Consider the following 25,015-nt stretch of genomic DNA (forward strand, 5'->3'; position numbering starts at 1 on the left):
ACAACCCTGAGATTTTTTTTCTGGGGTCATGCTTAGCCAACGTTTGATGTTTTGAGGACAAAAGCCTTCATTGGGACTGGAAAGCTAGTGGATAGAAACCAGAGTAAATGTGTGGGAGGAAGGGAGGAAAGAAGCACAAGCTGATAGGTGAATCCCGGTGAGGGGTTGTAGGAAGCTGTGAGGTGATTGGTGGAAGAGGCAAAGGGCTCAAGAAGAAAGAATCTGCCAGGAGAGGACAGTAAACCATGAGAAAAAAATAAGCAGGTGGGAAGACAGCCACAATGAGGCCAGATCTAGATTGGAGGAGCAACACCTCATATTCTGTCTTAAGTAGTCTCCAAGCTGATTGCATCAACATTGATGTATCTAATTTCTGTAAGGCAGTCTTCTCTGTTCCATTTCCCCTTCTCCTTCTGTCCTTTTACCCCTGCTCTGTTCCCTCCCCAAGACCTGCCCTCACCTTCATGTCCCCCTGGTTCTCCAACACTTTCCCTTTATTCCATGGTCTATTGTCCTTTACTATCGGACTCCTTCTTTCCATATATTATTATTCTGTACTTTATTATTAATTAAGTTTGCACACTGCTAAGTGTGTTTTTAAATGTGTCCGCTGTAACAAAATCTCCCACTTAGGATCAATAAAGTATTTATTGCCTCCTTCCCACCTTCTCCTCTCACCTGGATTCACCCATCGCCCACCAGCTCGAGGTCCTCGCACCCCCTCAGCCTTTTATTCTGTCTTGAGCTTTTATCTTTCCAGTCCCAACGAAGGGCCTTGATTTGAAATGTCAACTGTTCACTTTCCTGCCTGACCTGCTGATTTCCTCCAAAATTTTGAGAGTGCTAACGTTAAACACGATGATGGGTTTCCAAATACTTGATGAATTTAAATAGAAGTGAATTTGTTGACAGAACCATTTTTGACTATGTAGTGTGCAATCATTTAAGTTTTAATAAGAGCTGTTTAAAGAAGTCAGGTGCACAAGCAGCAAGTTGTACCAAGGGAAATAATGCTGCTGATATTACTTTGCTACCTGTTGCAATGTAGCTCTTAATATATCAAGGCAGCCGTCTCAATGCCCAGCTTTGAAATAAACTCAAATCAGCAAATTGCTGTAATGAGTCTGAAGGGATTTCAACTGGTAGCTAAGGAATAACTAGTGTCATTTTCTATGACACATTATCAAAGATGGTAACACTTGCTAGGATATTGTAATTTAGCTCCTGGTGAAAATAAGCCACTGAAAAATGTTCATGTTAGGCTTTGCTTGTGTTGGGCACTCGGAACTAGGATCCAACAACAGTGTCATTGGAATCAGATGCTCAAAGTCAAAAAATGTTCGCTTGTTTCAATTGTTATTTACGCCCCAAGAGGGAGAATCTTTAGCATTGTACTGAATGTTAGTCAGGACTAACTTGTTGCCTTCTGGTGCAGAAGTAAGATATATTTTTACCTGCAATTATGGAAAAACATTATTAGATGTGTTTTAATCAGAGTTCTAGTTCTATAGTTTAAAGCCAGTGCACGGAGAGCCAGATAAGTGAAAGTTTTGTGAACAGCATTGGACCCAAACGCCGATCCTGCAGTACCTCACTAATTACCCGTTAATTCCGAACAAGGTTCTCACTTCCTCACAAATGCTGCCTGACCTACTGAATATTTCCAGCGTTTTCTGTTTGTTTTAAATTTACATTTGTAGTTTTTCCACGCGTTTATTCTTATTGGTTTGAATTCGTATAATAATCTTGCATATTATTATGTGTTTTATAATTATCCCCTGATGCTGGGTTCCCTTCGTGCAGAACTCTATCCCGCAGACGGTAGAGGAGGAAGAGTAGGAACTTTCGTCACAGCTCCGGCTGCATGCCGGATGTTGTTTTCCGTGACTCCGGAAGGGACCTGCTTCTCTTAGCTGGCCCGTTTACGTTTTCAGCAATTGAGCGACTGGTGAAGATGGGGAAGAAGAAAGAAGTGATGGTGGAGAGAGGTCAGGGAGAGGGGCTCGGATGGAGGGCCTGGGTCGGGCTCAGGGTTACTTCTCCAGGGAGGGTAGTGTGGGCCGTGGCTCCCGGTTACCTGTCTGCTGGATGAGGAGCGAAGCCTGCGGCTTGGGTCAGGACCGTTTGTTGTTTCTCCCGGAATTCAGGCGCGGGATCACTTCCCCCACTCCCGAGGCCGGGGGCTGCAATTCTGGGGCTAATGAGTCCAAGCTGCCGTTTCCATCCTGGGTCCGCAGTTGCTGGGCAAGGATACAAGGGTGAGAGTGGGAACAGTTCCTTCTCATCGTCTCAGTTTAAGGCATTTAGTCCCTGATAATCCGACGCTGAGAATCCCTCTTGGAAAGTGCCCCACTCAGGAATCAATGCAGTGTTCGTGGTGTTGGATGCACTGAAACTGTTTGCCTTGGGAACAACTTAGAGCAGGAAAAAAGTTGAATTTCCCCATGGGGATGAATAAAGTATCTATCTATCTATCTATCTATCTATCTATCTAAAGCACAGGAACAGGCCCTTTGGTCCACGATGTCTGTACCAAACATGATGCCAAATCAAACTAAATCTCTTCTGCCTTTACACGATTGTTTTTGGACCACTCATCCTCTCCACACTTTTCCACTGTCACAGTTAATTATTATTTCAACTCCTTACGCTTCATTCTTAAAAAAAAAGCTCTCTCAAAAAGTGTCAGCATCTTTTTTTTAAAAAAGTTTAGAAAAGTTAATAAAAAGGCATGCTTCATATAGTGCTTTGAACAATATACTATTGTATTTTAACTTTAGAGCCTTAAACTTTGTAGCAAGTATTGTGGAAGTATGGACACTTGCCATATGTCAGAGAGTGTTGTTAAAAGTGACAAGTGATTTGTGTGTGTGTATATATATATTCCCCCCCCCCCCAATATCCAGTACAGATGGAAGCAGGATCTATGAGCACTTGACACACATCTCAAATTGCAACAAGCTACCAGTTAATTAACTGTAAAAACTCAAAGACAGTTTGTAGTCATAAAATTAAACATTTTGAAATTAACTCAGCTTAGTTGTTCTGTATATATTTTTCATTATTGGCTGTGACCTTGCCTCTGGCTGAGGGTTCTGTGGTCAGTGGCCCTGACAACATGTTTTCTTTGGTATTTCACAGAAGGTGAAGCTGGTGGTCATGGGTCTCACAAGAAAAAACACAAGAAGCACAAGAAACACAAAAAGAAGCATCATCAAGCTGATGTGGGTCTGGGCTTCTCCTCTGAGACTCTGGAATCTGACTCTGGCACCGGGAAACCCCAGCTGAAGCTCAAAATAAAACTTGGTGGGCAGACCATGGGCACAAAGAGGTAACATAGCTTCTGCCTTGAGTGACATGTCTTGAAAAGATTAGCTTTCAGCTCTGGAGGCTGAAGATGGCCAAGCCTGGGGTCAGAGGACTGTATATGTGGGTGGGTGGGCGGGAAGGAGAGACGTGTTATCTTGCTGCGGTTATATTGTCACTTCTTGTGCTCTGTGTTGTTATGGTGAGCATGCGGTGTTGGTGCTGGAATGTGTGGCAACACTTGTGAGCTGCCCCCAGCACATCCTTGGTTTTAATGTAAACAACATTTGTGTTTCAATGTGCATGTGATAAATCTGAACCTTGAATTTTCATGTTGGTTATGGAATAGTTCTGTATTGCTCTTGTAACAGAGGAAAATACGCTTGCCCTTCATTATTCAAACTATATTCTGAACTACAATGTGTACTTTATTGCTTGGGTCTGCTATAATGTCATTTTGCTGCTTCTGGGTGGTTGATGTAAAATTCTGCCAGTCAAGCAGTGGAAGGGGTCTAGTCAGTTAATTCTTAATACACGTCATGTGAGTGAGCTATGGCTTTTCTCTTGGAGATGAGGGGTTACATGTGACGATAAGAGGTGTAGATAGAATGGACAGTCAATTCCTTTTCCTGAAATAAATCAGAAAAAAAAGGCTAATACATCCTTTTCAGATGAGTGGAGGAAGGTTTAGGAGGAGATGTAGAGGTAGGTTTTTACAGAGTGGTAGGTGTCTGGAACATACTACTGGTGTTAGTTGTAAAGGCTGACACCTTAGGAACATTTCAGAGACATGGGCGACAGGAAAATGGAGCTGTGTAGGAGAGACGGGCACGTTGATCGTGGAGTAGGTTAAAAGGTTGGCACTACATTGTGGACCTGGACTGTTCTTTGTTAATTCAAAATCTAAATTTATTATCAAAGTACATATATATCACTATATACAACTCTAGGATTCATTTTCTTACAGGCATTCACAGTAAATACAGTAGAATTGATGAATGACCACACCCCAACAAACAACAAATGTGCAAAAGACAAACTGTGCAAATGCATAGATACATTAAAAACCAACAGATATTGAGAGCGTGGGCTGAAGAGTCCTTGAAAGTGAGTCCATAGGTTGTGGGAACAGTTCAGTGAAGGGGTGAGTGAGGATAATGGAATTATGAAGTTAAATCTGGTTGTGCGCTGGCACCACAACGGCCCTAAAATTGAGGTTCCCTAATAACATCTGTGACGTAATTTCTCCAGTTGATTTTGAATACCCGCTGTTTGTGGTGAAGTGATTTCAAGTGGACTTTAAGACAGAAAGCCCACCAATGCAGTGCCTAATTCAAGCAGTCAGAATGGATAATAAATGTAAATCAAACAAGAGAAAATCCACAGATGCCGGAAATGTGAGCAACACACACAATTCTGGAGGAACTCAATAGGCCAGGCAGCATCTACGGAAAAGAGTAAACTGTCTTAAGTTTTGGGCCGAGACCCTTCATCAAGACTCACTACCGAAATGTCAACTTTCCACTGATGCTGCCTGTCCTGCTGAGTTCCTTCAGCACATTTAAATGCTCATTCTGAGGAAAGTGGGGGTTATGGGAGGGGAGACAGCACCCTGTGGCAAGATCGCTCACTTGGGCCAGGATTGTACCTGACTCTGTCAGTCAGCTGTGCTGGATTTCTGCAAGTGTGTAGCTTTCTCCTCTTGTGCACTTGAAGCAGACAGCTTGGGCTGGAGCTGGCCCATGGAAGAACGACTTTGCTGTTGGATATCTTGAAGCAACAGCCTGGAAGCTGGTCACATGTTGTATCTAAAGGAAGGGAAAAGGAAAACGGCAGCAAAAAAGTCTTAGTACCTATTTAATTCGTTGCCTCCCTGGTCTACTCATCTTTTCCACCATTCACCTCCCCCAATGGTTCCCATTCTCCCCTCATTCACTGACAGCCTTTTGCATTCATGCTCATCTCCCTCTAACAAATGTCTTCAACCCTTCCCACAGCTTACCTCACCTGCCTCCATTTTTTCCTTTCTCTCTTTGTGTCCATGATTATTGATTTAAATAATAGATGATTAACCCTGTCTGTAACGTGTTGTGATTTTTTTGTTTTTGATTTGTTGTTAGTGTGCCACACTTCTCCTTGGCCTCTGAGCTAAAGCAGTCTCCATCTCCTCTGATGGTTGACGATGAACCAGATGAAGTGCCATTGGACCAGTATCGGGCCTGGCTGGGTAAGTGTTCTTCCTCCTAATTATCTCTCAAGAATCATTTTGTTTCTCTATTTCAATCTTTGCCAGGCTTCTGAGGTGCTCTGTATGGTGAGTTGCTAATGGATTTGTATAATTGTCGATTGTATTTTCTGCTCTTTTTTTTAAGTGCTGATTTTGTCAGCAGTCTAAAACCATCTATCGAAATTGATATTGTTCAATTCAAGATTATTTAGTGGAAATGACCCTTTTGTTGGTATTCCCCATGCATTGTAGAGTTGTTGCTGTAGGCTTGTATTCACAGTGATAGTTTGCTCAATACGAGCCTATAATTAGAGAATTTCATGTAGGTGGGCAAAACAGTTAGCATAGACAAGGTGGGCTAAAGGAACCATTTCTCTGCTGTACAATTCTGACAATATCCATTAATTTATGATAAGTCACAATTGCCTTTGCCACAAACCCCTTTCTTTTAAACTAACAATGTATGTGCCATTAATTTGCAAATATGAAATGGACGGGAATTGCAAGACGTTACACTAACGAAGTTGACTAAGTGACCCCTATAAATATCTTTGCAGATGAGGAGAGCAACTTGGATCCATCTCCTCTTCCAGATATGGATTCAGAAAGTCTTCGGGAACCGGAACAGGATGAAGAGCAACGCTGGCTGGATGCATTAGAGAAAGGGGAGTTGGATGATAATGGGGAGCTAAAGAAGGAGATTGATGAATCCCTGCTGACAGCCAGGCAGGTGAGTGGCCTGAATAATAATTCATAACAAATCCTTTTATTGTGCAGATTGGCCAGCATGTTCAGTGGATTGAGGGATGCAGTGTGAGCTTCTGGTCTCCAACACTTGCTGGTAGATTTACACCACATCAATTTTTAATTCTCAACCTGTAATATTGGAAAAGTTTGAGATTTCTGCATTAATTGCACAGTGAACATTCAACAAGTTACATTTGATTAAAACCATAATTTTTTTTATTGTTGTTTGTAAGCAATCAAAAACCTTCAATATGGCCTAATAGATGACAACACGGATTTCATAAAGACAAATAATGCCTGGAAGTAATATGGTTGTTTGTACACTTTCAAGTAATACACAATGATATAATAACATCCTTTCCTGCCTCACTGGCATATCGAGCGGCAACCTTGCTGTTCCTTTAGTGTTGGTCTGTTTTACAGGCTGAGTTGCTAGCTTGATGTTCAACCCAGCACAGGTGGAAAATGTGCAAGGAGCCCGCCCAATTCAAACCTGGGATAATTCACCTTAAAGTCCGGTGCAGGTGCCACTACACCATCGGGTGGCTAATACATAATGAGAGAATAATTTAAATCCATTCACTTAAAGGGGTATTGATAGCTTGAATGCAAGATTGATGAATGGTAGAGTAGATAGATAGATAGATACTTTATTCATCCCCATGGGGAAATTCAACTTTTTTCCAATGTCCCATACACTTGTTGTAGCAAAACTAATTAATAGCTGAACATTTTTCAGCACAGTGCAAAGTGGATATTCCAGAGTTGGAAATCATGCCTGTGTGTTGTCCTAATACAAATCTGAAGATGGCATTAACTTAGAAATATAGCAAATACTGAAGATAATAAGAAAGATTCAGGTACATGGCAGAGTAAATATAATGCAATGAAGTGTAAAATGTAATCTGAAAGGTTCAGTGAGGCTGAAGAAAAATTTGAACCTAGGTGCAGGAACTGACGCCTGGAGTTTGTATGCATAAATCTTTGCAAATTGAAGAGGCTGCAGAAGTAAATGCAAATTTTTTAAAAAAAATAAATGATCAAAAGTAAAACGAACCAGGAAGAAATACAAAATGACTTGCATTTGGAGCATGTCAAGGTCTTTGTGGTTCAGAGAAGAGTATGTTAAGTGCTTTTTAAAAGCATTATATGGCTGAAAGGAGAGGGTATGATTTTAAGGTGCTTGGAAGAAAGTATAGCGCAGAAGTTCCCAATCTGGACTCCTTGCTTAATGCTATCGGTTGGTCCATGGCATTTAAAAAAAAGGTCATGAACCCCTGGTATAGGGGACATCAGAGGTAAGTGGAAAATAAAGTTATAACAGGAATACAATTTGCAAAATGTTGTCCAATCACTTAACCTTCTCCAATGAAGTTAAATGTGAAGGTGCGAGGTTATCCAGTTTGGTAGGTGGAAGGGAGAGACCATCTGTGCAGAGGTATCTGGGTGTTCTCATACATAGCAGCGCAGATTTATGTATAGTAAATAATTGGGAAGCAATTAGAATGGAGTAATTTTAAATACTTCAAAAACAACTGAAGCCTTGTGTTGGGCTTGAAATTCTGCCCTGTGTTCGTTTAGGAAGAGAGACAACCAACACCGGAATATTACAAAACTTGGGTTTATTGCAGAATTCGTAACTGGCACAGCGAATCCACGGAGTTGCTGGAGAAGGCGCGTTCCGACTTCCCCTTACAATCTGCTCTTATTTATATCCCTTTTCCCCCCAGCACAACCCCCCGCTACATATTAGGTAATATCGGGCACTTGTGTCCATCTTATTGGCCCGATGCCATACACTCACGAGTTACCTGTTTCTTTTGTTTACTGAATCGCGTGACACTAGTAGTTTCGGTGTAGCGGAATCCCCAGTTTCGCTTCCCCCCCTCCCTCGCATTCCAGTCCCCTAATATTACGTGAGCCACTCCTGACCTGTAATGGCAGTCTCGAATTAACCCTAACATTAACCCTAACACTCCCTCCCTTGGCCTCCCAGAGGCCACATCCCTTACAAGCTTTTCTGCGGCTGCCGGGATCAGGCAGGGAGGTGAGCGTCCCCCGGCACTCTTTGGCGTGTCCTCCCTATTTGCTTATCCTGATTTGTCCGACCTAGGGTCACAAAATATGGGTAGGGGTTCCCTAAACATCCGCAATTTTTACAAGTAGCATGCAACATTTCAGAAAACTTATTCAAGAACAAATTCACAATCCCCCCCTTGCCATGGTCCATTTCAGTCCATGTCCTCCCATAGCGCGTCCGCTTTCGGGAGGGCCGTGTCCTCCCCTTCCACCGGGAACAAGGGTGCCTGGTACGCCGGTGGAGGTCCATTCTTTCCAGTCAAGGCTCGATCTATAGTCCGGATGACTAGGGACCTTATACAGGGTATGCAACAAAAACCACATGTGATAAAGATAGCAATTGAAATAGACAGTCCTAGAGCCGACTGTCCCAGAAACGCTCCCCACTTACCAAAGGTCTTATTCAGCCAATCTACCACTGGGTTGTTTACCCCAGATTGCTCTTTCAGCTCGTTGGCCAACGCCCGGAGTTCTATCAGGCTCTTAGTCAGCTTTCTGTCTGGTCTGCCCCGTTCCCCACCAAACATCATCCCAGGAGGCACACCACTGCCCTCCCGCCGTTCGTTTATTGGGAAAGATGGGTGGATACCCTAGTCTGAGTGCCACAAAGGGACACATGTAGACTTCGTATCCTTTCCATCCGGCCTCTGAACCTCCCCAGCAGTCAATCACATCACAAAGGTCAAATTGAAAAACTTTATCCCTCTTTTTGGGTCGGCGTCTAATATCACTCTGGCCCCACAGGGGTCCGGCGCTCCCTGAACGAGATGTCCCAGGAGAGCGGTGATACTTATCCACCCCAACATCCAGCCACTCATCCTTGCCCGTTTCCTTCCCCGTGCCCTCTTCGTCAATCGTTTCAATTAGATTAATTTGGCTTCCTTTTGCGGATCTGGAGCAGTGAGAAAATGATGCCAGTTATTGTCCCCCTCCCTTCTTACCTTTTAATGCCCTGTTGGAGACCTCGGTGACAGGGTATGGACCATGCCACCGTTTTTCGTTCCAGGTGAGCTTCCCCGGGCCTCGGAGGAACACTTCCACTCCTACCTTGATGGTGTCCGACCCCTGCGGCTGCTCACTGTTAGATTATTGAACTCGCAGTTATCAATTTTACCATATTTCTAAAAACTCTCATATACTCTGTTACTCAACACACAAATGTCTGAGTTTTGGTAACTCGAAATTGAAGTGCTCCATGGCTCCCTAGTACACAGAGAGGATCAAATGTGGGACGGTCGCCTTTCAAAACCTGACCTTCGCGTGGGAGATTTCTCCTCTTAACAACCAGTCTAAGGTAGGCGCTGTCAGTATCCCTGTGTACTACAGTGTACCGCGACACTTTTCTCCTCACTCCTGAGACTTTTATGCCCATCGTGGGCGGCGGGTACCCTCACTCAGAAGACTTTTCCACGGGCGGAGGATCTTCCTAAAAACAGATAAGAGTTAGTACTTACCAGTCACGATTCTGCACCGGGAATGATCTCTCCCAGGGTAATTTGGGGTTTGTGAGGATCCGTCAGCAGACAAGATCTAACTCAGTAATTTAACTATCTAGTGGAAGTCTTCGATATAACAGGCACTTCCTGACCTTAGTCGAGCTTGTGGCCGCAAGTTGTCTGCTGTCGGACCCGCCAGCCTGTGTTGTCTCTCCCTCCCCACGTCGGGGTCACCAAATGTTGGGCTTGAAATTCTGCCCTGTGTTCGTTTAGGAAGAGAGACAACCAACACCGGAATATTACAAAACTTGGGTTTATTGCAGAATGCGTAACTGGCACAGCGAATCCATGGAGTCGCTGGAGAAGGCGCGTTCCGACTTCCCCTTACAATCTGCTTTTATTTATATCCCTTTTCCCCCCAGCACAACTCCCCGCTATATATTAGGTAATATCGGGCACTTGTGTCCATCTTATTGGCCCAATGCCATACACTCACGAGTTACCCATTTCTTTTGTTTACTGAATCGCGTGACACTAGTAGTTTCGGTGTAGCGGAATCCCCAGTTTCGCTTCCCCCCCTCCCTCGCATTCCGGTCCCCTAATATTACGTGAGCCACTCCTGACCTGTAATGGCAGTCTCGAATTAACCCTAACATTAACCCTAACACTTGCTACGTCTGTATGGGACATTGAAAGTAAAGTACTTCTGCAATTGTGTAGTTTCATGTCTTGTTTTTGAAGAATTTGAGATAGAGGATGTGATTTGAAACAATGGCAAGAAACAACTCCAGTTGTATAATAAATTTTCTTTATTTATGCAGCGCGCCTTGCTACACAAGCAGCAAATCCAGCCGCTCCTGGAGTTGCCCATGGGCTACAAGGCGAAGGAGATGACTGAGGAAATGATGGTGAAGCGGGCTGAGCGTGCTCGGAAGAGGCGTCTGCAGGCTGCCAAGAAAGCAGAGGACAGCAAGAACCAAACAATTGAGCGGCTAACGAAAACCAATAAGGCGAAAGTGAAAACGTTACGGGACAGAAGGACCAAGGGAATGCATTCTCCAATGATAAGATATTCCAATAGTGCCATGGGAATTACTGTGTCCTTTCCACATGGATGTCCTGCCCCACTCCCAGCACCCTTGATGCCTGTACCAACACCAGTTACCTGTGGGGTTGAGGGTTGCCCAAACTTCAAGAAATACTGTTGTTCGAAAACTGGATTACCCCTCTGTAGCCTTGAGTGCTACAAAAAAAACTTGATGATTCAAGGTTTGGCTTGATGAGAGTGGAGCTACCAGAGTTGGTTCCAAAGTAATACTGGCGGACGTACCCCAGAAAGCTGCTACCTGTGGACTGGTTGATTTAAGCAAAATGATGCTAGTTAGCAGTGGAATGCTAACGGAGGAAGTTAAAAGGTGGTTCTGTGGTGGAAAGATGTGAGGTGCCTTGGTTGATAACTCTTGTGATTACAATTTGGATCATAATGGTTTTTGTCAAAAGATGTTTATCACCTTAGCGGTGGGATTGATGCATCAAAGGCATTTGACTGCTAGTTACTGAGTGAGTGGCATTGATTGAGAAAAATATTTCCCATGTTGGGTCCCAATGCAAGAATTCTGACTTGAAATGAGTCAGATCCAGTCCTTTTTCCCTTGCCTCAACCATTTCTTTTTGTACCTGTCACTAGCATTTGTTGTTCCTCTGAATATTCTGAATTAAAATAATTATCTAACCTTGAGGGGCAGCACTTGTACCAGTTGATTTAGGCTGACCAAAATGGACAGATTGGCACTCAGCATTAATTTCAGTTGTGGTCTCATGGCTGCCATGCTCCATTTCATGTGACACAATGTTCCCTTTATTAGGGTCTTAACTTCATGTTGAGACCCTGTGGCTTATGGACATGCAGCTTTTGCTAAAATCAGCTTTCCAGTTGGTCTACTACTCCATTGTGCCCTTCAGTACAACTCATCCATGCCAACCGGTTGGACTACCTGAGCAAATCCTATTTGGCACTTTTCTGAGTTAGATTTATCAGAATATCTTTAAAATGTAAATTGTACCTGCCTTTACCACTTCGGTTGGCAGCTTGTTTTATATGTCCACCACCCTTTAGGAAGTTTCCCCTTTCACCTTAAATCTATGCTCTCTAGTCTTGATTTCCTTGCCCTGTGAAAGATGATTCACCCCTCCTGTGTTCCTGGGAGGTAAGGGGAAAAGCCCCAGCCTATACAGCCTCTTTACGACTCAAGCCCCCTTGTCCTGGTGTCATTCTTGTGAATATTTCCTGTACCCCTAATAGATTAATACATTCTTCTTTAGTATGGTTATGAAAACTGCACAGTATTCTAGGAGTGGTATTGATAACATACTGTACAGTTGTAATGTTCCAACTCCTGTACTCAATACCCTGATCAATGAAGACAAACATACCAAATGCCTACCTCTGCCACCACTTAAGGAAACTTGGATCCCCATGTCTCTTCTACAAAACTCAACAGAACATTTACTTTGCAAATCCTGACCTGAGTTAACTCTTCAAAATACAACATCAAGCTTGTTGTAATTAAATTCTATATGCTGTTCCTTGGCTCATTTTCCCTCAGTTGATCTGGATCCTGTAGCAATCTTGGTTAACTTTATACTGTCTGCTAACCACTAACACTGCTGCCATTCACAATCTTGCCAACCACATTTCTCATCCAAGTTGTTAATAATAAAGGTGGACCCAGCACCAATCCTGGCAAATCTGATAAACAAGTCTCTGCTACCTTCTACAAAGCCATTTGGCTAGCTAACCTGCAATCATGTATGATTTAACTTTCCAGACCAGACCTGCTGAGCAAAAGCACTTGTCAAATCAAATCTCAAACTCCCTTGTAGTAACTTGCACATTAAATGATTTCTGAATTCCTTACTAATTTCTGTACTCTTGTTTTAAACTTCACTTCCCTTGCCTGTAAAGAGATCCATAACAAGCCTTTGCATTGAATTCCTGTTGATAAACCTTTATCAAGTTGTGTCTTTTGTAGACAAAACTAATCCTGACTGTTATACTCCACTGTTCTGGTATGTTTTTTTATGACGGATAGCTATTTGACCTAACGAGTCCAAGTCTAGGCAATAGCATTTTGCTGTTCATCTAATACCCATCATCGACCTAATTCTCCTAACTAGGGCAATTTATTGGCCAATTAAACTACCAATAAAAGGGTCTTTAACCCATAAATGGGAACCTGGACAAATGCACAATCACAATGTGCAAACTCCAGAGATGATATTGAACCAGGGTTGCTAAGATCAGAGTAACTGTCCTCAATGTGGAATTGTGCCCCATACATCATCTTGTACCCCATACCACTAAGTTAAAAGATTTTAGAGGGTATGTTATTTCAAACAAAACCCCAGCTGGAAACTTCAACCTAAAATGTTACCTTTCTCTAGACAGGTGCGCGGTCTGATAATTTCTAACAACATTTTCAGGTTTAAAGCATCCTCAGTTTAAGGTTTTAATATCTTGCTGTTTACTGTTTCCTTAGGCATATGCCATATTTGGACTCCCAAGTCTAAGGAGTAGACAATCTAATTTTTACTATAGTCCACCTTCACAATCTTTATTAAAACCAATTTTATCTTAAATACATTCTGCTAGATAACATTGACAATCTTTTAGTATTATACTTGCCAAACTCTTTGACCTTTTGGTGATACAGCTATTAAAAGCAACTGATAATATTGAAATGTTAATTTCAAATTCCTGCAAAATTGAACTTGACAGTATTCTTAAACATTTTTCCTTCAATTATAAATCTTGATTTTATTTCCAATTCCTAGGCCAGCAGGGACATCTCACTTCATATTCAAACAAGTCAGGAATTTGAAATTTTATCTAAAAAAAAATTACCACTTGAACTGTCTATAAGTATAAAACCACATTCATGAACCACATTTAAAAAGCTTATCCAAATTATTTCAAGACCATCTCCATTGCAAAACGCACAATTTTCTACAGTCTTTTCTTTAAAAAAGTGATGTTTGGCAGAAGGCCTACGTAACATTAAACCACCCACTAACGATCAGTTTTGAATCTATTTAAAATGAGTAGTTACAACACAATAGGCTAATGGCTAGGAAGTGCCAATGGTTACAAATACTCATAATTATGGCAAATTATCCTGCAGATGCTCTGGTCTAGTCTTAAAAAATATTCCTCACCTAGATTGATAGAATACAAAAGTCTTCTGATCTATTTGAAATCAAGCAGAGAACTTTTTAAAAATAAAACATCCTGAATTTACACTTATTTCAACTGCTCTTTAAATGTTTATCGTTAGGGTATAATGACACATACAGATTTATGTGGAGATTGATTTGCCATTTTCTAAGAACCAGAGTGACACCAACTTGTCACAAATGGCTCTCCTATCCTCCCTCCTTTATATACTTTTTTCCCTCTAAACATTTTAAGGAAGTCTGTTGTCAAACCGCATCAAATTTGTTTGGAATTAAAAGTCATAATAGAATCCTAAGAATCCATTTGGATCTCAGCATAAACAGTGGATCTAGGCAAATAGAAGATGTGAAATACTGTGCTGGCTACATGATACTAATGACCATTGAGGTGCAGACAGATTTGATTAGGTTATGCTTGCTATAGTGGAAAATGTCAATTTGCCGAAGGAGCAAAAAAAAACTCACAGTCAGTTTTAAATTAAATAACAGCCAAAAATGGGGAAAACTCAAACCCACAGAACTAACATTACTGGACTGCAAATTTTTTGCCTATTAAGGTTCAAATACAAAAGGTGACCAACTTGAGGCAGCTTTAAAAAATCCTTTACTGCCATTGCGTAGCCAGTTGAACCTGCCTTGCGCTTTCTACTTTCCTACCCCACCACCCTGGGTAGCAACTGCATTGTTTTGGCTATCTGACAATATGTAATACCAATCAATGAAAGTAACTCTTCAAGTTAGCTATGTAATTCTGAATTTACTACCAAATGCTAAAAAATATGAAGAGCCAATAATGATATCCAGGCACCAGTTACAATGTAATTTTATTGTGCTTACTACTGTATGCTCAGTAAAAGCACAGTCATCCCTTAAGCACTGACAGTTCAACCAGCTGCCTAAACACAGGAAAACCAACTATTATGGCTGTGCATTTTTTCGACTGCACTTACGTTTCCATAAAAAATTAATTTACATCTTACACTGTATGACAGCACATGAGCAAGAAACCTAGAATCTTTACAACTGTACAAAAAATAGAAAATTGTTAAATCATGCTGCTTTTACAACAAAATAATTTACAAAACTGACAATGAGAGTTCGCAAAGGCACCAGATACCAGGAAGCCTGGCTTTCCAATGCTCTCCAGTTCAAACCCCTCTGCTAAAAGTGAACCAAATCAAGGCTGCTAAATGATTGTCCCATGGAATTTCCAAAAATGACAAGACAAACAACTCAAGGTTGGGACCACATGGTTCTCCTTTCAGCTGTAACACAAGGTTCCACACGCTATTCATAAAGCAAGGAGTTTCATGCTGGAGCTGCTGCTGTTGTTGAAAGTTTGGACCTTTTTTTTTGAGAAAAGACATTTATACCACAGGATATAAAAAACACTGAATGCAGGAAAGCACTTTTCTATCGTCTCGTATCATTCTTGGGTGGCTCTAAATTCTGCATCACAATGCAAGTGTTTTCTGCAAGTGTTTTGAACCTTCTGAAAATACAATCATCAAAGCTCAGGTCAGTGGTAGTCAGGATAACAACATTGGATTTGGTCCACAAGTTCTTGGTTCTGTAGAATCCTCAGGACACATTTGTGATAGGCTTGTACTTCTTCAGTCTGGTCCATTGCCCTGTGGCATAGTTCATTTCAAAGACAGTGTCCACCAACATTGTGGTGCTGCCTGTACCATCCGCCTTCGGTAGAACTTCTGTATGTTCACTCAGTTTGATCTGAATGATATCACCCTGCTCTGGACATGGGTTTTCTGTAAGAATAAAATGTCAGTTAAGCACACAGGAAATTAAAAGCAGACAATGCAATTAAACAAAATTAGCCCCATTCAACTTTCACTTTGTTTTATAGCCACCTTTCATCCATCTTGCTTAAATGCTGTAAGGAAAATATTCATGTGTAATAATGTGAAAGCATCTATTTCTCAAAATTTAAAACTTCCTTCTGTCATTTTGATCAGATGGTCCAAGCCTGTTCGCTACCAGCATTTATAAGGCATACCAAATGTGAAAGTGTTGTACAACTTGGTCAAATGTAGTTCATTCACCTGGCTTGTCTTAAGTTACAGTAGGTTTACTTTCAAGGGGAAAATTGTGCAAAACAAATCCTGGACACAAATTCAGACCTCCAGGTGGTTACTCAGCACATCAAAGTTGTAGCTAAAGATAACACGAGGAAGGGGAAGACAATGGGATGTGGGTTTTTATTGAAGATAGGAAATGATCGTTTGTTAAACTAGTAGATAAAATCAACCACATAGCTTAATGTCCAAACTCTAGTAATTTATGAACTTTTCAGTCAAAAAGCTGATATACTAGATTCTAGCATTGTTTCTAAATGCAGAGATCCTTTCCAATCTTCCACACAGAAAATCAACACCAGGCCCTTCTAAGCTGCTTCCTACCAGTGGCCCGAGAGCTGTTCTGATATAATGGGCATGATCTTCACCAAACAACAACTTCAACAGCTGTAGCGGCACTACGGATTTGTTATACTCGCGTAATGTGCCCTCACTCCTGTAACGATTGCTCCAAAAGTCAAGAATGATTGATAAGCATTCAGACCTTTATTAGCAATTAGCAAACATACAATCTTGAAGCGATGGAATTTATGCATACCCAAGTGTAAGCTAAGCATAATTGAGCCGTAAGCAAAAGATACGACAGCCGCCAGCCCCAGTACTAATTGAAACAGTTGAGAACAAAGCACAAATACATAACTAAACCCTATGCTTTTACCATGTCTTCACCCACATGACTAGTTACGATAATAAATACAACCACAGAATACAGTGCAGGTAGAGTTCAGATGCACGACTCCTACTACAGCATTACATCGACGTTGGTAGAACAAGGGAGGAGGTTCTGAAAAAATACAGGGAGTTGGGAAGGAAGCTGAGAAGCAGGGTCACTGCCTGAAGAATTGGAGCAGGGGGCAGGAATTCAGATTTCTGGATAATTGGGACCTCTTCTGGAGCAGGTGTGACCTATACAAAAGGGACGGCTTGCACTTGAATACAAGGGGTCCAATATTCTTGCAGGCAGGTTTACTAAAACTGTTGGGAGTGGTTTAAACACATATGGGAGGGGGATGGGAACCAGCAGATTTATGAGTAGATGATGGGTGTAATATGAATGTAAGAAAGGACAGGACAATGATTGGGTACAAATGCAGGACAGAAGGTGCAGTATTTAAATGTGCACAGCATTCGGAAAAAGGTGGACAAACTTGTGATGCAATTAGGGATTGGTTGGTCTTACATTGTGGGCATCACTGAATTGTGGCTGAAAGAAGGCCATAGTTGGGAGCTTAACATCAAAGGATATATTTTGTACGAAAGGACAGGCAGGAAGGCATAGGCAGTGGTGTGGCTCTGTTGGTAAGAGATGGAATTACATCTTCAGAAAGAGGTGACAAAAAGAATCTTTATGGGTGGAGTTAAGAAACTGCAAGGGTAAAAAAAGCATTATGGGAATCATGTATAGGCCTTCAAATAGCAGCCAAGATGTGGGGTTGAGATTGCAAAGGGAGCTGGAAAAGGCATGTAATAAGGATAATCAGATAATTGTAATGGAAGACTTCAATATGCAAGGGGTTTGGGAAAATCAGGTTGGTGTCAGGTTGCAAGAAAGGCATGTTGTTGAATGCGTATGAGATGGCTTTTTAGAGCAGCTTGTGCTTGAGCCTACTTGGGGAAAGGTTATCTTAGATTGGGTGTTGTGCAATAACATCCATTAAGGGAGCTTAATGTAAAGGACCCTTGGAGGCAGTGATCACAATATGATTGAATTCATACTGCAATTTGAGAGGGAGAAGGAGAAGTTACATGTATCAATATCACAATGGAATAAAGGGAATTATAGAGGCATGAGAGAGGAGCTTGCCCAGGTGGATTGGAGGGGGATGCTGGCAGTGATGACAGCAGAACAGAGATAGCTGAAGTTTCTGGGAATAGTTCACAAGGTGCAGGTTAGACATGTCCCACTGAAGAAATTGTTCTCAAATGGCAGGGCTAGACAACTGTAGCTGACAAAGGAAGTTAAGGATTGCGTAAAAGCCAAGGAAAGGGCATATAAGGTAGCACAAATGAGTGGGAAGTTGGATGATTGGGAAGCTTTTAAAATCCAACTAAAATCCAAAAGACAACTAAAAAAGCTTTAAGGGAAAAGATGAAATATGAGGGCAAACTAGCCAATAATATAAAGCAGGATACTTTTTTTCCCAGTTATATAAAGAATAAAAGGGAGGTGAGAGTTGATATTGGACTACAGGAAAATGATGATGGTGAGGTAATAATGGGGGCAAAGAAATGGCTGATGAACTTAATGGGTACTTTGCATCAGTCTTCACTGTGGAAGACACTAGCACTGTGCCAGAGGTCCGTGAGTGTCAGGGAACAGGAGTGAGTGCCATTGCTATTACAAAGGAAAAAGTGCTAGGCAAACTCCAAGGTCTTAAGGTGGATAAGTCTCCTGGACCAGATGGGCTACATCCCTGAGACAGGTTGCTGAAGAGATAACAGATGCATTGGTCATGATCGTTCAAGAATCATTTGATATCTGGCATGGACCCCGAGGAAAGGAAGATCGCAAATGTCACTCCACTCTTTGTCCACAAGCAAGGTGGACAAAGGAGAGGCGGTGGATGTCATTTACTTGGATTTTCTGAAGGCATTTGATAAGGTGTCACACATGACACTGCTTAACAAGATAAAATCCTATGGCATTACAAGAAATATATTAGCATGGATAGAGGAGTGGCTGACAGGCAGGAGGCAGCAAGAGGGAATAAAGGGGCCTTTTCTGGTTGGCTGCCAGTGACTAGTAGTGTTCCTCAGGGGTCAGTATTGGGATCGCTACTTTTCACACTTCTTTGTCAAAGATTTGGATAATGGAATTGATGGTTTTGTGACAAAGTTCACAGATGATACATAGAGAGGTGGTGGGGTAGGTGGTGCTGAGGAAGCAATGTGATTGCAGCAGTACTTAAGCAAATTGGAAGAATGGGCAAAAAAGTGGCAGATGGAATACAGTGCCAGGAAATTTATAATAATGCATTTTGGTAAAAAGAACAGTTGTGCAGACTATTATCTAAATGGGGAGAAAATTAAAACATTAGAGGTGCAGAGGGACTTAGGAGTTCTCATGCAAGACTCCCAGAAGGTTAATTTACAGATTGAGTCTGTGGTAAAGAAAGCAAATGCAATGTTTGCATTTATTTCAAGGTGAATAGAATATAAAAGCAAGGAGATAATGCCAAGACTTTATAAGACACACGCCAGGCCACACTTGGAGTCTTGTCAACAGTTTTAGGGCCCCACATCTCAGAAAGGATGTGTTGTCATTGGAGACAATCCAGAGGAGGTTCATGAGGATGATCCAGGAATGAAAGGGTTAATATACAAGAAGCATTTGGCAGCTTTGGGCTTGTACTCACTGGAATTTAGAAGAATGAGGAGGGATCTCATTGGAACCTACTGAACATTGAAAAGACTTCACACTAAAGTGGATGTGAAGAGGATGTTTCCTATGGTGGAGGTATCCAGAACTAGAGGCCACAGCCTCAAAATTGAGGGGGCAATCTTTAGAACAGAGGTAAGGAGGAATTTCTTTAGCCAGAGAGTAGTGAATCTGTGAAATGTTCTGACACAGACCGCGGTGGAGGCCAAGTCTGTGCCTATATTTAAGACGGAAGTTGACAGCTTCCTGATCGGTCAGGGCATCAAAGGATATGGCAAGAAGGCAGGTGTATAGCGTTGAATGGGACTTGGGATCAGCCATGATGGAATGGTGGAGTAGACTCGATGGGCTGAATGGCCTAATTCTGTTCCTGCCGTATGGTCTTACAAGGAACAGCACGAGCTACTATACATAGCCTCTGCCAACCTCCCTAAAATTTTTCACTCAGGCAGGAGAGACTGTGATGTATTGTAAGTTTACCTAGCAACAGAAATTTACTTCACTTTTTTAGTACACCATGGCATGGAGGCTGGGATCCTAACAACGGCAGTACAGACATACTTCAAGACGATAACATTCCCGTAATGACAGTAATGATTCCTGAACTAATTCCTAAACCAGCAAGCTGTTAAATGCCACCCAGGTCCAAAGTCACTCCAACTTCAGTAGCTGAGCTGCAGTACGCAGGCAACCCTCGTACAAGTGGCTGAATTCTAAATCATCCTGTTCACTAACACGCAAGAGCATATACCTTACACTCAATGTTCTCAGAGCAAAGGTCCTTAACCTACACATTTCCACTCCACAATCTAGCCTTCTGATAATAAGGATTCACTACGATTTTCCACTAAAGTTGGTAAGGCTAGAGGTCATGGGCTAAGGGCGAAAGGTGAAGAGGAACACGAGGGGGATCTTCTTCATTTAGAGGGTGGAACAAGCTGCCAGTGGAAGTGGTAGATGCAGGCTTGATCGCAACATTTAAGTTTGGATAAATACATGGATGGGCTGTCGGGACTTTGAGACTTTCTTTTAAACCGTGCCATGGACTGCTCTTTATCAGATTACGGTATTGCTTTGCACTGTTGAAACTATGTGTTATAATTATGTGGTCTTTGTCAGTTAGTCTTTTATCAATTATGGTATTGTCTGCACTGTTGAAACTATGTTAACTATAACTACATGTAACTATGTGGTTTTGTGTATGTCTTGTTAGCTTTAGGTTTGTCTGACGGGTTTGTAGTTCCTTTCCGGGGAACGTGCTAAGACGGTAGCGTGATATCGATACGCAGCAGCCTCTCCGGACTCTGGATTGGGGATTACCAAACATTATGTGGTTTTTCTTGTGTGGTCTGTTTTGTGCTTTTTCGTGATATCATTCCGGAGAACGTTGTCTCATTTTTTAACTGCATTGTATTTGTGGTTTATAAATGACAATAAACTGAATCTGATCTGATCTCTCCATTAAACGTGGGGCAATGCAAATAATTTAGAGGGTAAATGCTTGCTGGTGCTCATTAAGTGGATCATACAGAGATAGCCACGGAAGAACACTTCAATCATTAGGGCATAGAAGGCCACGGGCCAAGTTTGGTTTGGCCGATTGGCTGTGAACAGTTTAGTTCAAGGTGGGAAATCTTCAGTGATTTTCAAGCTGCTTAATCATTTATTAGTTAAGCAGTAGAAATTATTCATATTTAAATTATCCAATTGTTCATATTTACATTAATTAAGAAACCGACCACACCTGAAAAGTAATTTAAGTAAGGTGGATTCAGCACTGACAATGCAAGTGGAGGTAAGGATATGAAAAAGCTTTCCATCATACCTCTTGAACCTGCCATAAACCCAAGTATAAGAGCCTTTTCTGGGCGTGTGACTTTGTTTGCAGTCTTGAACATTTCCTGGGCTGCATACATTTGGTCTCTCTGCAAGATATGAATGAAACATGGGTGAGAATAAATGTAACAATGAAAATCCTGATTAAACAAAATAATTAATTGTCGAGAACACAGAAATGCTAATTTAAAAATAAGAGCAAACACGAGGAAATCTGCAGATGCTGGAAATTCAAGCAACACACACAAAATGCTGGTGGAACACAGCAGGTCAGACAGTATCTATAAGGAGAAGCACTGTTGACGTTTCGGGCTGAGACCCTTCATCAGGACTAAGATTAAAAATAAGATTCATGTTTATCCTCTGGTAATCTAGAAGTCACATTATTCAAAAGAGAAAGGACTGTGAAGTTAAGGGCACTTCTGCTCCTCCAGATCTACAAAAAGGTTTTCTAAAATACACTCATCTCTAGGAACTGACTTCTCTCCATTTCAGTTCAGATTTCCCTGTATAAACGTGTTTATTAAATTTAAACCAGGATCCCAATGGAACATGATTTAAATATATAAATGAAGTGACCTGTCCTTCTAATACAGCGGACACAAAACTAATTTCTGTCTTGTATATGGCAGCAGGTGTAGGAATGGCAAGTTGAAATTGCCTTCCCTGATATTTTTTAACATTCTCTTCTTTTGGGGAGCATCAACCTTAATTCTAGAGATAGTTCTGAATTAACCCACACTTCTTTTCCACTGCAGGCTATTTCTTTAGTTTTTTTTCTGTCTAGACATAGAGAACGCAACATTTTTATATGTTCACTTCATTGGCTTCTCCAACTGCTTGGGTATCCTAGCAGTAGATGTTTAAAATTTAAGCCGTAATATTAATTTTAAATATCTCCCAAGAAAACTCTAACTTCTTGGTTTTTCATAGGACTTCTTTTTTGCAGACAATTGGTTGTCTAAATTACCACCTAGCATCATCTAGCTATTTTGCAATAGTATAACTCCAACAATCCACTAGCTGGAGATTTGGTATTTGGATTACCAGGTAATGTTTGCCGCTCTCCCCTCCCACCCACCGGGACCCACTTCCTGCAGTCTTCATTTGCCTGGTTCACAGAAGAGATTATAATACTGTGCAACATCTGGAAATGGTCAATTAAAAGTATGTCGGAGCATTAATAAAATCAATATGCCAGTCAATCGGAATTTTACTGTGACAGATAACCTGCTGAGAAATTGTCAATTGAGTGCAGCCACAACCCCACAGGCTTTAAAAATCTGCCACAGTAACTTACTTCATGAACTCTCCAGAGACGCTTGTGCCCACAGGGGACACACGCTAGAGTCTGATTTAATCTGTACAGCACCCCAACAGCAACAATTCCATCACCTCTCAACCTGAAGAAGGGTCTTGGCCCAAAAGGTCAACTGTTTGTTCTTTTCCATAGATGCTGCTTGACCTGCTGAGCTACTCCAGCATTTTGTGTGTGCTGCTTTGGAGTTTGAGCACCAGCAGATTTTCTCGTGTTTGTGACTGACTTCTCAGCCTCCTTTCCTTCACAAATATGTTGATTTTATAAACTGCTCACTATAATCAAATCTCTCCATAACACATAATGAAGCAAAACAAAACTGCAATGTTGTAAGTGAATGCAGATCCGTGGGGAGTGAAATAGTGGATGTTGTTTTGTTAGGGACCCTTAACTAAAATGGGAAAAACAGCGATTAAGCATGTTAAATTTGCAGAGAACAGGGGAATGCTTGTGATAGGGTGCAGATTAAAGTGCAATGGTAAATATTTTTTTTTAAACCTGCAGAAACAAATTGAAAAGCCTTGAAGAGGAAAACAGGGTGGAGGCTTTGAGGCAACAGGTTATCCAAAATATTTTAGATTTAAAGTTATCTCCTTAGGACTGCAATACGCTCAGACAAAAGACAGGGGATTAGACGGGGGATTATTGTGTAGAGCACAATGAGATGCAACTCATCAAGCTTTGTAATTACCCCAGTTGTACACTACAAACTGTACTCTTGCTATACAATAAGTGCTTTAGATATGCTGGAACTAGTTAAACATAATAAATAAGATGCATTCTCAGTTTCAGTGGGATTGTACTGTCGGTAGCATTTGCTGCATTTAGGAAGCTTTCCCTTCTACACTTCATTAAAGTTTTCCTAATCACTGTAACCTCTGGTCCTTCACCTTCAATCAAGGAAAACTGCTTCTCATTCGCTGTCTAAAATCCTTAATGAAGCAAAAAACTGCACAACTTCCTTAAGCAGCATGAACAAAAAGACGAGTTCCATCTAACGTTGGTATACGTATTTGAGGTGAAGGTGGAGTCACTTCTGCAGAAGTGGTGGAAAATGAAATCCATTTGCCAAATGAACAGCGCTTCCCAATATTCCTCAAAGTAAGTTTCCCCTGTGATATAATCACAATTCAGTACAGTGAAGGCCACACAAATCTCTATCAAATCCAGACTAAATGTCACAGCAATGCAGAATTTTCAGATGGAACATTTTCCCACTGGAGCAAAGGCAACATGTGGAGAGCAAACTTTTTATTCATTGCTTTCAGAGATCCGGTCCTATATTTCCTACTTACTGTGAGTGAAAGACTCTTGCGAGGCTGCTGCAACGGCTGTGTCTGTGGCGGCTGCGGTGCCTGCTGCTGTTGTTGTGTCTGCTGTGGAGGTGGCGCTTGCTGCTGTACAGGTGTTGTTGGAGCCGTCACTGTGACAGGCACGGTAGTTGGGGCAGTGGTAGTTGAGGTAGATGTTGTTGAGCTGCTGTTATAAATTGGGGTTCTTTGTTTGAACTGGCCAGGTAGACCAGAGGTAGGAGCTGTGGACTCTTCCGATAGTCTGTTTGTCTGGAGAGCATCTCGGACTGATCCGACTGTGTTAGCTGTTCAGGGAAGAGGAAAGACTCTGTAACTCATGACTACCATTTCCAACCATCTCAATTATGTGCCACGGAATTGCTTCTTCTATATTGTTACTTATTAAATAATTTAAGATGTAATCACTGGTTGTACCCACACAAACTACAGATAGACATTGTTAAAGCATAAATACACTAATCATCTATCATTTTATTTCTCTCAAAGCCTTGCACTTGGGGTTGGATGTTAATGACAAAGAAAAATGCATTCAGCTCAAATGGGTTCTTTTAATATTTTAGCACCATTTTTACCTCCTTACATCAACACATTCTATCATGTTATTCCTTATAACCTTAAAATGCATCTCAAATTGATATGATAACAAATTGCTCTTTCTCATCACATTATTGGGGAAGATATTTCTACCAAACTAGTAAATCTGATGTCTCTAACTATTAGTTTTGAATTCCACTACAAATGAAAATCTGCCCTCACGCCTTGTTTCAGCACAATAGCTTGTTTTTGTGTATTACTGTATTTTGTGTACAAGATGTGTACAGCAAAACACTCGGGAGAAATGATTGCTCAGAGGAAAATTCCACCATTAATATCAATTTCCATTGCAATCAATTAGGCATTCACTAAATGTCTGCCAGAGAACAAGTGATTAGAGGCTGCTGCCTCATAGCCCACTGTGACATTTCTTAGTTGCAGAACAAGACTACTTTAAAGTTTATGCTCCATCCCTTTAATTAAACACGAGATTAATCATTACCACCCCCTTCTA

General features: G+C 41.4%; 2 protein-coding genes across 2 annotated transcripts in view; one reads left to right on the forward strand and one right to left on the reverse strand.

Moving 5' to 3' along the window:
- The first annotated feature begins 1,879 nt into the window (after window positions 1–1,879).
- On the forward strand, window positions 1,880–12,380 carry ino80b (INO80 complex subunit B). The gene is made up of 5 exons (XM_073042285.1): window positions 1,880–1,988; window positions 3,142–3,331; window positions 5,427–5,533; window positions 6,091–6,263; window positions 10,617–12,380. Exons 1-5 carry the CDS (start codon window positions 1,955–1,957, stop codon window positions 11,073–11,075), a joined length of 963 nt encoding a protein of 320 aa, XP_072898386.1. The 5' UTR covers window positions 1,880–1,954; the 3' UTR covers window positions 11,076–12,380.
- A 2,455-nt stretch (window positions 12,381–14,835) lies between these two features.
- nelfa (negative elongation factor complex member A) overlaps window positions 14,836–25,015 on the reverse strand; it is a 45,967-nt gene continuing 35,787 nt past the window's right edge. The window contains exons 9-11 of the mRNA XM_073042284.1: window positions 23,950–24,251; window positions 21,326–21,425; window positions 14,836–15,794 (exon numbers count right to left, since the gene is read on the reverse strand). Coding sequence (XP_072898385.1) covers window positions 15,610–15,794; window positions 21,326–21,425; window positions 23,950–24,251 — 587 coding nt within the window. The 3' untranslated portion in view covers window positions 14,836–15,609. The remainder of the gene's footprint in view (window positions 15,795–21,325; window positions 21,426–23,949; window positions 24,252–25,015) is intronic.

This window comes from Hemitrygon akajei, chromosome 4 (assembly GCF_048418815.1).
Source record: "Hemitrygon akajei chromosome 4, sHemAka1.3, whole genome shotgun sequence".
Classification (NCBI taxonomy): domain Eukaryota; kingdom Metazoa; phylum Chordata; class Chondrichthyes; order Myliobatiformes; family Dasyatidae; genus Hemitrygon; species Hemitrygon akajei.

Bases quoted from the DNA above. Each gene is read 5' to 3' on its own strand.
- ino80b (XM_073042285.1), top strand. From the start codon at position 1,955: ATGGGGAAGAAGAAAGAAGTGATGGTGGAGAGAG. The intron at 3,332-5,426 runs GTAACATAGCTT...ATTTGTTGTTAG, and splicing joins CAGACCATGGGCACAAAGAG to TGTGCCACACTTCTCCTTGG. The intron at 5,534-6,090 runs GTAAGTGTTCTT...ATATCTTTGCAG, and splicing joins CCAGTATCGGGCCTGGCTGG to ATGAGGAGAGCAACTTGGAT.